General features: G+C 46.7%; 1 protein-coding gene across 5 annotated transcripts in view; it reads right to left on the bottom strand.

Moving 5' to 3' along the window:
- Positions 1-4801: 4801 nt before the first annotated feature.
- The window catches only part of GIT2 (GIT ArfGAP 2), a 47990-nt gene continuing 36948 nt past the window's right edge, over positions 4802-15843 (bottom strand). For all 5 annotated transcript variants that reach the window (XM_046639293.1, XM_046639296.1, XM_046639295.1 and 2 more), the window contains 4 exons: positions 14444-14526; positions 13644-13832; positions 8707-8770; positions 4802-8189 (listed from right to left, as the gene is read on the bottom strand). In XM_046639293.1, the coding sequence (XP_046495249.1) occupies positions 7977-8189; positions 8707-8770; positions 13644-13832; positions 14444-14526 (549 nt within the window). In that variant the 3' untranslated portion in view covers positions 4802-7976. The remainder of the gene's footprint in view (positions 8190-8706; positions 8771-13643; positions 13833-14443; positions 14527-15843) is intronic.

Below are 15843 nucleotides of genomic sequence, written 5' to 3'. Positions count from 1 at the left end.
CAACCATATTATTAAGCAGAGAAAGTAAATTAAAACTACAAGATACTACTACAAACCCACTGGATTGGCAAAATTAAAACAGCGTATTACATCATATTATGGAGATGCAGAACAATGGGAAATCTCATATTCTGCTGGTACAACACTTGGGAAAACGGCATGAAAACAGTGTTACAGGTTTGGAGATGCACAGACTCTATGACCCAGGACTTCCACGCCTAGGTGTATATATAAAATGGAGTCATATATGCATCAAAAGATATAATATTCATAGCAGTTTTTTAATAAGAGCCAACAACTAAAAATAACTCAAATGCCCATCAATAAAATACCAGATAAATAAACTGTGGTGCATACATTCAATAAATACTACACAACATGGAAAAATGTGCTAACTAGAGGTGTGCACGTTGACCTAGTCGAATCTCACCTTGTTGAGGGAAAGACAAGAATACATCAGAAGGGTTCCAGTTACATGTTTGGAAACAAGCAAAACAGAGCTCTTAGAGACGTGCACACACGTAGTGAACCAAAAGCAAGGACGCGATTAGCGCTGAAGTCCACGGGAAGGAGGGGCCCCCAGGCCTTCTAAGGGAAAGGCAGTGTTCTCTTTCTTGACCTGGGTGGTGGTTACACCGTGGTCACTTTATAATTCTATGTGGATGTGTCAGATACATTTCTGTATTCAGAGTTCACAATGAGGGGGAGGGAGGGCAAATAGAAGCATAGGGGTGAGGAGAAGGCTGCTGGCCCAGGGTTCTGATGCCCCAGCACTTAGAGGCCGGATGACCCCTTTGAGCCCAGGTCTTCATTTGTGAAATGTGGAGAATGGTGATGTATGGATGTGATAAGATAAATACAGAAAGCACAAAGCTCAGATGGCCCTATTTTTCCTGCCAAGGCGATCCACCACACCCCCGGAAACAAGCTACCTATGGTGAAGCGCCCTGACTGCCGTTGGACTCGGGCAGGATTTTCACCTTCTTTGAACTGGAAGAAGCAAGTCAGACTCAGGCTCCACTCCTTCTCCGAGTCAGGCTTCCACCCTCGGTGGGGGGAGCTCTCCCCCTCCCCCTACTCTGGGGATGGGGTGGATCCCCCTGTGGGGGGCCATGCCCTGAAAGGAGCCCTCCTGCTTCTAGCAGCAGGTACAGGGCTGCTCCTTCTGGAAGGGCTGACTTGGGGCGAGTCTGCATGCCATGTGGATTCTGTGACGTCCCTGCGTTGTTGAAACAGTTGAATTGGGCAACGTTCTCCATTCATAGATCAGTCTATACAGAGTCACAGAACAGTGGTTACCAAGTGTCTCATTTTGAAACAGGCAGAAAAGAGAAATATTTGCAGCAAAAATAAGGAATTGGAAGACAAAATACAAATCTGGCCACCCAGGTTCTATCCCTTCAAGCCCTCACAGCCCCCAGATGGGCAGAGGACCACACAGAGACCAGCATCCCTCCTCCTGAGTCTGCTCCACATCTCCCTCCCACCTTACCTCTGCCGAGGTGGTGGCCGTTCCGTGCCCTATTCTGTTTCGTCTGCGACTGCCACGTTCCTCCACCCTCCTCATCCCTGATGGTCCGCGCCATGACTAAGAGCACAGGTTCCATGCTCCGACGTGCTCCACCACCACCAACTGGACACTCAGGGCGAGCCTCAGTTTCCTTGGCAAAATGGGGGTAGTTTCAGTTCCTCCTTTATGAAATTGTACTTAGCCCAGCAGCAGCACTCAGTGAGTGCTAGTATGAACCCAGGCCCTCTGGTCTGAAAGGAATATTGTGGGGTGGCGTGGGGAGTGAGGGAGAGGTAGAGAGTGAGGACCTGGAAAGGGGAGGGCTGGAAGAGGGAAGCAGACAGCAAAACGTGGTGCAAGGGGAAGGCTAAGAGAGCAATCTCAGATCCCGGAATGGGCTGGGGGTCCAACCTAGATTTCAGAACTTCCCTGTCCAGGGGCCCGCCTAGTGGTGTAGTGCTTAAGTTCGTGCACTCCACTTTGGTGGCTTAGGGTTGGCAGTTTCGGATCCTGGGCTCGGACCTACACACCGCTCATCAAGCCACACTGTGGAGGCGTCCCACATACAAAATAGAGGAAGACTGGCACAGGTGTCAGCTCAGCAACAATCTTCCTCACCGAGAAAACCCTCAAGAAAACAAACTTCCCTGTCCGTAACATGTTCTGGGGCTTGTGAGGAAAACAAGACCTGGAGGCAGATGGGGCTTAGAGGACAGAACCAAGAGGAAAGGCCAAGGCTAGGGGTGGGGTAGTTACTTGGGGGTTCTGAAAGGGAAGGCAGGTGGAGAGCTGGCCCCAGGGGAAGGGCAGGACACAAAGAAGTCCATGCTACAAGGGCCGGGGAGCATGGGGGTTAGTGAGGAGCCTGAGAGAGAGGAGAAGCGAGGAGATGAGTCCCTGGAAGGGAAGGTGCTGGGCAGGGGTGAGGGATGAGAAGAGGGATTTTGGGGGGAGAGTGTCCTGGTGTGTCTAGACAGCCCGGGGGCCTGGGAAGAGAGCAAGTCAGGAAGCTGTGCAGCAAGAGCCTGGGTGTGGGAGGGAAGATGGCGGTGGGGCAGGAAGAAGCAAGGGTTCACGCCCGCACACCTCTCCTTGTCCCCAGCAGCCCCTCCCCTGGGGACCTGCTCTGCTCTGCTCTGTGGTGAGCTGACACGTGCCCCCGTAAAGCGGTGAAGGAGTCTGTCCCACCTGGTGTGGCTCTGGTTTCTGGCTTGGTGGCCAGCTGGCAGAGGCAGGGACCACAGAGTCTCCTCTGCCTGGCATCTGTGGGCACTGGGACTGGCTCCTGGACAGCCTTGCACACCAGCCCGCTGGGCAGCAGGTTACCCTCAGGCAGTCACCAAGCTGTCCCTGAGGTGAGGCTGTCCCTGCACAGCCCCATGGGTGGAAAAGCGCTGTTCACGGTGCTTGGGACAGTCCTTCCAGTTGGTCATTCAACAGACGCTGGAAGGGTCCCGGTGCCCAGGGCTCAAGGGTGAGACATAGCCTTGCTCAAGGGCCCGTCTTAGGGGTCACAAGCCAACTGTGCCCCATTTATCCCATAAAGCCATTTATTCACATAGTATCACATCACCCATGGGCCCCACCAGCCCCGCTCTAGAGTTTCAGGGGAATGTAGCCACCATGCAGCTTCGCCTCCACACACAGGCCACATTCTGACACTCCCCAGTCACAGACCCCACGGGGATCATGAAAACCCAACTTTGCCGATTAAGAGGAAGACAAACTGGACAAACAGTAACTCACATGCTCCCCCTCATCCTTCAACCTCTTTGAGTGTCAACTTCCTCATCTGTAAAATGGAACAACTCCTGCTTCATAGGGTCGTAGTGAGGATTAAAGGAGTTGAACCCAGCACGGTGCCTGGCACAGAGTAAACAGTTAACAGATGTTAGCTGTAATTATTATAAAAACATGTTTAAAACCAGAAGACAAGGAGCGCATCGGGGGGTGGCTGGGGCAGCCCTGAAAATGTCCACAGCAGTGCTTCTCAGAGTGTGATCTCTGGACCAGCAACATCAGTATCCCCTGGGAACATGTTAGAAACGCAAACTCCCAGGCCTCTCCCTAGAGCTGCTGAATCAGAGATGAAGCAGAGGCTGTTTCAGGGAGCACTCCAGGGGCTGTGATGCTGGCTCTTTTGAGAACCGGTGCCCTGGGAGGCGCTTCTGAGTGTGATGGGTCTGACCTGCTGGTTCTGGTTCCTCAGACAAGCTGGATCACCCAGTGAGGATGCACCTTCTTCCCCAGACTTCTCGCTTGGAAAGGCACCTGTGATGGCCAGGTCCTGCCCCACCTTCCTCTGTCTGGGCCCCAAGTCACCTCTCCAGAGGACAACTGTTGGGCAGTGGGAGTGGCCCTGATGAAGCCAGGTATAAATCTATACTCCACAGTCCCCCATGTGAACCTGCACGAAGGGCCTTGCTCTGAAAGTTAAGACAAAAAGCCCAGGGGCCAGCCCAGTGGCGCAGCAGTCAAGTTCACATATTCCGCTTCTCAGCGGCCTGGGGTTTGCTGGTTCGGATCCTGGGTGCGGATATGGCACCGCTCGGCAAACACCATCCTGTGGTAGGTGTCCCACGTATAAAGTAGAGGAAGATGGGCATGCATGTTAGCTCAGGGCCAGTCTTCCTCCTCAAAAAGAGGAGGATTGGTGGGGGTGGGCTCAGGGCTAAGCTTCCTCAAAAAAAAAAAAAAAAAAAAAGCCCAGTCACCATAAGAGACTGAACTACAACCTGATCACCTGGTAAGAGGAGGTGAGGGCCTCTGTGCTAGGTTGGCTTTTGCTGAACTTAAAAAATTAAACTTAAGGGGCTGGCCCCGTGGCCGAGTGGTTAAGTTCGCGCGCTCCGCTGCAGGCGGCCCAGTGTTTCGTTGGTTCGAATCCTGGGCGCGGACATGGCACTGCTCATCAAACCACGCTGAGGCAGCGTCCCACATGCCACAACTAGAAGGACCCACAACCAAGAATATACAACTATGTACCGGGGGCCTTTGGGGAGAAAAAGGAAAAAAATAAAATCTTTAAAAAAAAAATTAAACTTGAGTAAACACATCATGATACAATGCATGGAACTGATATCCTGATGCAGGATTTCTCTTAAGTAAGCTATCTGCTAAGCACCAAGGAGGGAGAAGGCCTTCATTCCTGTAAACTGATAGAGCCCCCAGGGCAGAGGCATACTCAATACTGTCTCATTAAAGATGCGGGTACCGAAGGAGAGCCTTCTCGAAACTTTGACCAAGCATCTGGAAACATCAACTAATTGATGAGAAACATAATTACCGCAAAGACACTTATGGAGCCTGTTTATTGCATAACGAGCAGGCACAAATTCCAAAACCATTTTACAACGCTTAAAGGGTTGTACAATAATTACAGAAATAGAATGTACAATAAAAATGGAAAATAAGAATAATGGGTGACATGGATAAAACACATCTGGATAAAAGGCATTTCATTTTTCCTATGCAGCATTTTCTCTTGTAAAAACCAAGGTGCCCTTCAATCGGGACAAGGAAAGAACGTATGTTACATGATTGGGAAGTTCACGGCCGCGGTGGGGGACAAACATGCCAGTCTCACTCTTAAATCACTTGAGGAATTGGATAACAGCTCCTGAGTTGTGCGTTTACAGTTCCAATTTTATGAAATGCTGTATTTGATCTTTGGGCCCGATTCACTGTTCTTTGGCAAATAAGAACTATTTGCATTCCGAGGCAGAAGATGAGTGCAGTTAAAGGAGCTTAGGGGTGGAGCTGTCTCCTTCACTTCAGCAAGTGCCAGTTTCATAAAGTGCACCTCGTCCTATCAGCTTTGGGGTGGGGGGGGGGGGGACTGAGAATAAAGGGTAAAAAAATGACCTTACAGAACGCAGACATTAGTGCAAGGTATGGAACCCATGTGCAAAAGGCGGCGAACAACGGTTCAGACAAGGTGCGATTTGCCAACAGGACCAGAGAACCTCCGACACGGATCTCAGATGAGGCTGAGGAAACGCGCAGAGCACTTCAGCAGAAGGAAGACTTGCAACCCTCCTATCACCGCATGTCACTCCGCCTGGGAGCTTCTTTCTGGACATTTGGCACTGTGGGTTAACAGAGCAAACTTCTGTGGTGTCCTTACAACTGAAAATGCTTTGTTGGTCCCCACATTCCTTGACTTTCTCTAGGGGCACAGAAGCAACGTCCTCCATCGCAGGTCCTCAAGCGTTCAAGTGAAGACACTTCACCCACCGCAGACGACTCATTATTCAGTAGCCCATCCTCCTGGGGAGGCCAAGGGCACCAACTCAGGACTGCCGCTGGGCCTTTCCCAAGAACCCAGAGGGGCCCAACAGGAGGGTGGGTGCTTGCAAGAAAGAATTACAGCTAAGCAGGTGCAGCCGGCAGGAAAGGTTATCAGAGGGTGCTTGAACTTAAGGTAGAGACATCCTCGGAGAAGGCAGCCCCTCAGCACCCGGCAGGAGCATGGCACTTAGGGTTGTGCAGACAAGCAAGTGGACGAGTCTTCTGGAGAAGTGGACCCTTTCCCCATGCTACTCAGTGTAGCAAAACACAAGAAGTGTCCACACACTGTGACTCAGTAAATCAAACACCATCGTGGTGCTCCTTTCATGACAGCATACGGTCAAGCTATAAAGGTGTTTGTGAATCAAACAGTTCTGTAAAGATACAGGCTTATTTAGCACGTATGTAGGCAACTTTGATTATTTTGACTTCCTCACATGTGTGAATGAGCACTATGGGACAGAATATATGGGCAAAATGAGGACTAACAGTAATTTGACACAGGGTAGGGCAGCCATGTTGCAAGTAAGGCTCAGAGGCTAAACCAGGCATGATCAGGAAGGCCGGCCCTCACACGGCAGTTTACAGGGTCCCAGGGCAGAGGCTGTGAGCAGGCAGCCTAGAGACACAGGTAACCCACATGTGTACTGGGAAAATGTTTAGATCAGTCGTCAACACTTATAAACAAAGAGATGGCACAAAAAATATCCAAATTTCTAGTGTCTCTTGAAAAATCAAAGCTCTGGCACTCCAAGCCCTTTTCCACATAGCAGGTGAGTGGAGCTGGGCAGCTGCTGTCCCTATTGGGTGTCCATGGGCTCCCCTGCTGTCCCCGCCCCCTGCTCTACACCTGGCCCCTTTCATTCATCTACATCACTGCTGTCCGGCCCCTCTGGTCAGGGTCTGAGCCACAGCCACACAGAACTGCTGCAATAAGCAGGGACAGGAATATGCTTGAGCAATCACAAGACAGGTCTTTTTAGTAACTTAAAGACCAAGCTCAGTCTGTTTCAGAACTTCAACCTGCACTCCTTCATAGCTTTGGGATAGCCAGTAGTCTGCTACAGCACACTCTCTAAGGAATTCTTGAAAGCTGTTGTCTGATTTTGAAGTACCAGCGAGGTAACAGAGAAGAAATGAACTCAGATGACTGTATAACTCTTACCTTCTAAGAAGTCCTCACAGGTGACGAGATACGAGAAGCAGGGCGTGTAAGAAAGCTTTCAGTGGTCAAAGGAGTAACCCAGTTTTGGATGAGAGGTACAATACAATGTCAGGGGCAAGATAATTTCTCTTCCCACAATTTATGGCAGTGACTCCTGAATGGGGTGGTACAAAATGAGTTATGGCCTGTGGGACTCCTGCTCCTCTTTGCCGCACATTTGGAATGAAACGTCTGCTTTCCTGGGTTTAGGGCAGAGTGTGGACTATGCGTGATAACGCAGTGGTGCTCCTACCTGGACATGGCTGAATGACAAACACGTGGAGGACGAGTGCTTATCTGATGCCGTGGAGACTTCAGGATGGTAGCAAAACAGACAGAAGACCAAGATAGAAAAATTAAATAAAAGAAAATCTAACATGATAGAACAGTCAAAAGAAATGGAGCAATTCATTGTTTCCTCCCAAGAGAGACTGTCACACTATTTTTAGAAAGTGGTAAAGTCCTTTCTCTACATACATGCTTGGAGATGCCCCAAACTTAGAGATTCTTGCAGTAGGTTGGAAAATTCGCTTATTGCACAATGCTTGGTAGGGAACAGATAATGGTGATTTTTTTTTAACTTAACTCTCTCAAGAAAACGTTCCACTAAAAATCTCATTTATAGTTTTAACCATAGGCAGGGAGTTTTAAGGGATAGAAAAGTTCTAACAAACTTGAAACAATGAAGCTATGCTTTTGGATGTCTATGATCATTAACTCAACAGTCACTGACAGCACAACACAACATCAGAAAATAAACTGGCGAACAGGCAGAAAATAAGGCAAGTGGGTTAAATTAATAGTGAAAATTTGTTAGAAAACATGCAAAAATAATACTGAGTTTTTTAAAAAAAAGTTTTAAACTTTCATTAAATGTTTGTTTCTGTAAAAATCAGAAGAGTTCCAGGTCTAAATTTGAACTGGACTTTAAAAAGCCTAGAAAAGAGCAGGGCCAGCACTCCACTTCGCCGCTCAGTTGTTGTTCTCTTTGGTGGTGATGGTGACCAGCTGTTTGGCGGCCTTGGCGATGTCGTATGCACACTGGATGACCTGCTGCGTGACCAGCTGGATGTCCGTGGGTGGGCTGGAGTCCCCCGGGAGGGTCTTCTTGCATTCTGACTGGAGTCGGTAGGCACTGGATGTCAGTAAGCGTAGGGAAGTCCTCACCATGTCGGACTTGGGTTTCTAAACAGAAAAACAGCCATTCGCTGTGAACTGCAGGGCGACATACAAGAGCAGGGACAAGCGTTCTTCTGAAAACCACTCAAGCTGTTCCCCAGTGAACAGCAGTGTTGTCATGCACCTTGTCAATGGGGGTGCTTGGAACGCTGCAAGCTTTGCAACCCACAGTGTGGGAGATGCCAAAGTGCTCTGACTCAAAGGTCAAAGCTCACGCAGTATCCTTTTAGTAGTATGAGCTATGCTGAGGTAGGTTTTGAAAACTATTACTCCACTTGGGTGAAATGTTCCAGATAAAATTATATTCTGTTATGCTTTGCCTTTTTAGCACTTGGTTCATACATTCTTGTCTTATTAAAAACCAATATTCATGTAGAGCAAAGCTATTTCAATGCCCTATATGACTGCTTGCATAGTTAAAACTTTATGCTACAAGAAGGTTAAATATAATATAAAAATCATAAAGAAATTTATTGCAGTTCATTTAAAAGGATCTGAAGGAAGGAAGTAGGAAGTGACTTACTTTGGGGAATAATGCTGCCATTTCTGTAACAGCTACATGTATCCTCTCTGAGCAGGGAATATAACTGCAAGAATATTGAAGAGGTTATTCAAAGAGAGTGAAATAAATAATCTCTGAAAATAAATGAGAGGTGGAGAATACTCTGGGGCTAGAATAGGTTCCATTTATATTTCCATAAGGAAGGGGCTGAGGCCGTGGCCAGCCCGCTGTGGATCCCACACTAACAGAATGCACTTGGTTATAAAGCACGGTCCCCATCCTTTCCTGAAAGTTCATTCAATCTGATAAAAACAGTCTCCAGGAATGAAAGATAGGCAACATACACTAATAGCCAGGTGAAGCCACAGAACAGTCTATAAACACATTCATACCTCCCGAAGTTGGTGATTTATTTCTCATGTGTTTCATCTTCCTAATTTCTTGAAAGAGAAACAAGGATTTCCATGCAAAAGGCCAGAGAAGTTAAAATTAAGGGACTGAAAATAATTCCTTAAAATTAGAATTGGAGCCTACACCTCAACACCCATGTGTCTTTTAACCAACGGACACTTTTTCTTTTGAGGAAGATTAGCCCTGAGCTAACTGCTGCCAATCCTCTTCTTTTTGCAGAGGAAGAATGGCCCTGAGCTAACACCTGTGCCCATCTTCCTCTACTTTATATGTGGGACGCCTACCATGGCATGGCGTGCCAAGCAGTGCCATGTCCGCACCCGGGATCCAAACCGGCAAACCCTGGGCCACCAAAGCGGAACATGCGCATTTAACTGCTGCACCACCGGGCCGGCCCAATACTTCTAAATTCCTTCCATTTCATGCATCTGAATTGTTGGGAAGTCAAAAACTTTACTTTGAGTAAAGAGAAAAAAGCACTGAGGTCTGCTCCAAATACTTGTTCAGACACTTACCCACTTTCTCATGAAGTCACTATGACTTTGTAATGAAAGGCTATGAGCACAGTCAGCACTTCCCCTGCTTGCTGACAAGCTCTAAGGAGACACAGCACATTGAATCCGCCTGTCTTCTTCCTTTCTTCCAGGCCACCTGGCCTCCTCCTTAGGAGGCTTCAGGAGCACTGACTGTGTGCCAAGCTCTGTTCTTTGTGCTTTGCAGAGACCCATAATCCTCCCAACAGCCCTGTGAGGCTGGCACTATCACACCCACTTTTCAAATGAGGAAACTGAGGCCTGGAGAGGGGAGAACTTGTCCAAGGTCCCACAGCTGTTAAGAAGAGCTCAACCCTGGCCGCCCAGCCACGGCCCTCACTGCCGCACCACGGGCCTCTCCTGGCACCAGATTCACATCTTTCTTTAGAGTAGGCTCTCTCCACTGAGGACTGGTGACTGCCTGCTTAGGTAATAAGAATCAGAAGAAATGAGATTCTGGTTTCGTCCAGTATTCTTATGCTTAGTATTGTGACAAACAACATATGGAGCTAGTTTCCTACATCTTAAAAATGTTATGTGTCTGCCCTGAGTAGTATGTGCTACGAGGTGGAGAGACAAAGGAAAGTGAAGATGGTATTGCCACCAGGCCTGGGTTTTGTTTCTAGGAGAACGGACTCACAGAGCCCAGGGGGGAAATGGGATATGGGAAAAGCACTTTAGGAGCCTGTTTTTAGCCTGTTAGGAAATTCAGTGTGAATACACAGATGTGGCCCTACACAAGAACCCATGTGGCTATGTTTTAAAATCTCCCTTCTAAGATACAGAACGAAATGCCATTCAGCATCTCTCCTAGCACCTGAAGCCCTCAAGTAACATTCTTTCCCCATTTTTTAAGTCATGAAGTTGGCTTCTGTTTAAAGATGGTCATAAGCAACCTCTGTACTTCATCTTTGTAGGAATTTTAGTATTAAAACCATTTTAATTAAGACTGCCTGCATTTTAATTAAACCATTACAGTTCAAGAAAATGGTTTATATTATCCCAAAATGCCTTCAAATGAGAAACTCTGACTTTTACTTTTGTGAGCAATTAGAACCATACACCATGTAATAACGAAAATGCCAATGCAGAAGGAGTTATTTAACTTGCAAATCTGGTCACACAGACACTCAGAAAGAGAAAAAGGCAATGTCCACAGCAACCACTGTATCAGGCATAAATGTTTCTTGAACTACTGTGTCCATTAATATCACATTAACTGAGAACCACACCTAAGAGTTTTGTTTCCTGGTTAGGGTTTTCATTTTGACCCACAAATATAACTAACCCTTTCCCTCTGCTACATAGACAAGAAATCTTTCCTAAGGACGTCTCTCAAAATCTCATTCATGAAATATTTTAGGAAGTCCCCAAAATAAGCCACAAAAGAAAGCACACACAGATTAATGAGAAAGTCCTCCTCCTCTATCAGGGGGAGTTCATGTTCACAACTTCAAATTGCTGTCTTTCCTCAAAAAGGCTTTTGTGCATAATAAGCAGTAATTTTGAATTGTGTAATTGTGTGCGTGTTTGAGAGAGAGAGACTGACAGACAGACACAGAGATAGGCAGAGACCCAGGCTGGAGGCCCAGGGGATGGACCACACTGATGGAAGGCTGTGGGTCGTGGGAGCTCATGTGGCCTAGGGAGCAGGACCATGCCTGGATGTGCCCCCATGGGCTACTGGTCTACTTAAGATGAGGAAAGGGATGGATCAACAAAAGGGGAAAACAAGAGGAAAAGGGAAGGGTTTAATAAATATGATGCAGGTTTATGAATGAAAGCATCTCAGATATGTAAGTTACCAGAGATTTTAATGGAACATTGAACAATTTATAAAATGTAAATTCTCTAGATTAATTCTGGTTTAAACCAAAAGAGTGAGCTAATGATTAAAATCTCTGCATCATTCTCTCATGGTTTTTAAAAAAAGAAATCAGATCATAACATCTATTGAATGGATTTGTACATCTTAAAAAAAAAGGGAAACTTCCCAAATTGTACCAAGCACCATATTGTGATCTTTGAAGTCAGAAATGGCCTTAGGGCAGATATCTATTTTTTTTGACAACATTCAAAGACAATGCAATGTAAGCACACTTTTTCTAGCCTGAAATAAAAGCATAGCACTTCTGAGCCAGGGGAATGGAAAGTGAAGCATGTTGTTAAAGGGTGGGTGAGTACTCGGGAAGGAGTGAATCCTGGTATCAAGATTACTGTAAAGATGGCTGGCCTGATGGCAGAGTGGTTAAGTTTGCATGCTCTGCTTCAGTGGCCCAGGGTTCGCAGGTTTGGATCCCAGGCGTGGACCTAGCACCGCTCCTCAAGTCACGCTGTAGCAGCACCCCACATAAAATAGAGGAAAACTGGCATAGATGTTAGCTCAGGGCCAATCTTCCTCACCAAAAAATATATATATATAAAAATAAAATAAAATAAAATAAAATAAAATGACCACCTACTTAAAAAAAAAAAAAACTGGGGCTGGCCCAGTGGTGTAGCAGTTTAGTTTACTCACGCATGCTCTGGCCTAAGGTTCGCTGGTTTGGATCCTGGGTGCAGACCTATGCACTGCTTATCAAGCCATGCCTGTGACAGGCATCCCACATATAAAGTAGAGGAAGATGGGCACAGATGTTCGCTCTGGGCCAATCTTCCTCAAAAGAAAAAGAAGAAGAAGAAGAAGAAGATTACTGTAAAGACTGTACCTTGGGAAGCTGTGAAACAGTGTGTTTTTTGTAATAAGATGGTGAAGTCACTTGTTCCCAAGGCTGTGGTGCTGAGCAAAGGAACTAAACACCTGTAGCATGGGAGGCATGAAAGGCGTGCAATAAAGAGGATGCCTGGTGAAGGAGGAAGATAAACAGCTATATGGTTTCCGTGGAAGGAGACTGAGAAATCATGCAGGCTCTCCTTTCTCTGAGGATCCTCCAGCAGTCCATCCATGAAGACTAACTCTTATCCTTCAATAAACACTGACTATTCCTTTCCTACCAAGTGGGAAATAAGGACACTGGGAGAAGTCTGAGCTGTATAAGAAAAGGGAAAGGGAGGCTGGCAAGGCAGTGCCAGGGACACAGAGAAGGCCAAAGACACTGGTGCATCTTTACGTGGGAGAAGAGAACAGAGAGGAGAAAGAAGGAGCAGGACTGTGTTCCTAGGACAACTTTTGTTTGTGTGAGGCACCAAGAGAAGTTCTTCACTGAAGCCCTAAACTTTGCTGACCTAACGAAAAGAGTAAGATTGTTCTTGGGTTTTACCAAACTCTTCTGTTTCTCAAACTCAATGGGATGATGTTCAACAACGTTTCATGAGTGTATCTGGATCGGGCTGGCCACGTGAAACTAGAAAGTCACCCAGAACAGTTAACAACCTACCAGAAGTTCTCAGAGAATTCAACTCAGAGAACAAAGGGAGGAGTCAGAACAAGAGCCACTCCCTTCCTTACGGTAAGAAAGAACTCTGTAGGATATAGCTGCTCAGAGTGAGCAGACTCTTCTTTCAGGAGCAGAGAATTATTTGGGTGACGATTAGATCAACTTTTATTTGTAAACCACTTGTTTCTCAGATGTTTACACACACACATGCATGTACGTGCGCACACACGGGAGACAGATATCAGGTTCATTTCAGGATAGCTTTTACGTCAGTACACATCTCCCTAGCTAAGGAGCTCAAAGGGAACAGCAGTGGCTGGAAGAATCAGTGGCAAGTTTTGAGGGAGCTTCCTTCCCCTGGCCATCTAGAACCAGGAACATCACTACCCCAAATATGCTGCAATTCTATTTCTAGAGGCATGTATTTGCAGAGCACTTTATAAGAAGATGAAAAAATGGAAACACCATATTAAACAAACTCAATTTTACAAATTTGTTCTTAAGCCTGTTATGTAAACCTGAAAATTTTCAAAAACCTTTAAAATCGGCATATTGAAGAAACCTGTTCGTCACTGGAGTGGCGTCTATTCCAGGGCAGGTACACATTCTCCCAGGCAGGATTTTCGAGCCCCCTTACCTGTCATGTTTATTTTCTTGGGCTGCTCTTAAGAGCTCCTGTATGTTTTTGGTGATCTGTTCAGTCTTCCGGATGACGTCTTCGGTGCTGGGGAGAACGGGGCTTGGGGCCGTGTGGGCTTCTGCTGTATCTGGTACTGAGCCATCACCTTGCCACACCATACTCCTCTGCCTTCCCTTTCTGCTTGACCTGTGAACGTTACAGAAGTGGCTAAAGGCAATAGGTGCTTATTGGCTGCTTCTCTGCTTCTAGGAGCCACTGCCTGTGCATTTGCTGAATGCACAAGTGGGCTGCTTTTGTGGTTTCCTTTATCCTGTCTGGCAGGACACTCACGGTGAGGCTGTTTCATCAACAGGCAGCCACAGCACACATGGAGGCTGTTTCATTCTAGCTGTGGGGCTAGAAATTATGATTCTCAGAGAAAGGGAAGATGGGGAAAGGGAGGAATAATTGGAACAGGGAGGGTGTGTGTTACAAAGCCATCCCTAATCCAGCCAACTCCTTAGGGTACAGATGCAGGGTGTAACCTAACGTCAACTTAAAGTGAAATACTGATTTTAAGCGCGTTACAGAGACTAAGAGATGTGTAGAACGTGCTGGTCAAAGAAGAAAGGCGCTGTGGCGATAAAGGGAGAGGAGAAGAGGTGTGAACTATGAACTTGTGCTTCCATATTTTAAGGCCTTACAGGTCTGAAAATACAGAAAAGGGGTGCAGGTGACAAACTGTGTCTCGTGACCACAGTCTGCTAGGTCTCTGGTTTAAGAGCCCGACCCCTGGCACATTCTTCCTGCAGATGTACCCCATGTCATCTGGGTCCGTGTCGTTGGGAGTGTTGTCATAGTCACTCTCAGGTGTGCTGTTCTGCTTCTCCAGCCTGGATGTCTGCAAGAGAGAAAGGCGACCCCCGTTAGTTCAGAGCATGAGACGCTTCTCAGGAACCTTTCCCAGGAATCATTACCTGTTGGGCTACGTGGCCTTCACGCCCCAGATCTCACTTGGGACAGGAGCCAACCCTTTATTGAAACTTAGTAAAAGATGAATAGTGGATCCAGAAACGGTTTCTTTCCTTCTTTGCACCATCTTCTTAGCTCAGTGGCTCCTCCAAAAACAGATCCCTGGTACAAACTAACAGACACGCAAGGCATCACCCCACATTTAGTTCTCTGAGGAATATGGAGTTTAACTTACTATAATGAGACCCATTTAAAAAGCAAACATGCCAGCACTTATATAACACAGACCTTTAGCGCTGGAAGCCACCTTATTGAGTCTAAGACCAGATGAAAAAATGAAGGGCCAAAAAGCTGGGTGACCCACCCAAGGCCACAGAGTCAGCAGAAAAACAGGACCAAGAACCCAGATCTCCTGTCTCGCGCTATCTGCAATATTCCATGCCTGGGGCTGTGAGGATTGCCACTGCTCAAAACACGCACAGATCTTAGAGACGGCTGGTGTGAGCCACACAGGAAAACCTGTATTTTTAACTTATGGCCACATGTTGTTTGTGAACCAAAATGCATTAACCCAGTGTGACACTTGTTTCCCAACCACTTTTATCTGCTTCCCAAAACATCTATCCCTTAAAATATAAAGATTTGGTGTAACAGTGGGGATTCAAAAATGGACACAGTGTCAAAAGAGGAATCCTAAAAATGTTGCGAGCAAATGGCAGCACTGCTAAGTCTAGGGCCTGCCAGGGTGACAGAGTCTGAAGGGGACCACGTTCCTTGGAAGGGGACTGTGTTAGTTCTGGAGTGTTTAACAAAAATAATTTTCCCTCAGTATTCATTTTATTCATAATGTTTGAGAATTTCTTCATCTAGAACAGAAATCAGTGGAAGCTGATTCCAAACCTAAACTGAATACCTCGCAAAATACAAATACGAGCTATTTCCAGCTCTATACCTTGAATTTAATCCAAGTTAATCAAAACAAGTGACTAAGGAATTTTATTGATGCTGCAATAAAATGTGGCTAAAGATATAGCTGTAAATTAGGAGCCTTGTTTACACCCACGGAGACCCTGCAGCTTCATCCAGAGGAGCGGCTCCCTTAGAGGAAGTCAGCTGAGGAAGGTCTACGCAAAGTCTAATTATGCGCTCCTTACCGACAGCGCCACCTGGCCCTCAGAAAGCCCTGTGCACAGGCGGGACGGCTGGCGCCCCGGCGGGGAGAGACTCCTTATGTACAACATATTTT

This window comes from Equus quagga, chromosome 15 (genome assembly GCF_021613505.1).
Source record: "Equus quagga isolate Etosha38 chromosome 15, UCLA_HA_Equagga_1.0, whole genome shotgun sequence".
NCBI classification, from domain to species: Eukaryota; Metazoa; Chordata; class Mammalia; order Perissodactyla; family Equidae; genus Equus; species Equus quagga.
Note: the sequence above shows the minus strand (reverse complement) of the source record. Positions and strands in the feature narration are given on the sequence as shown.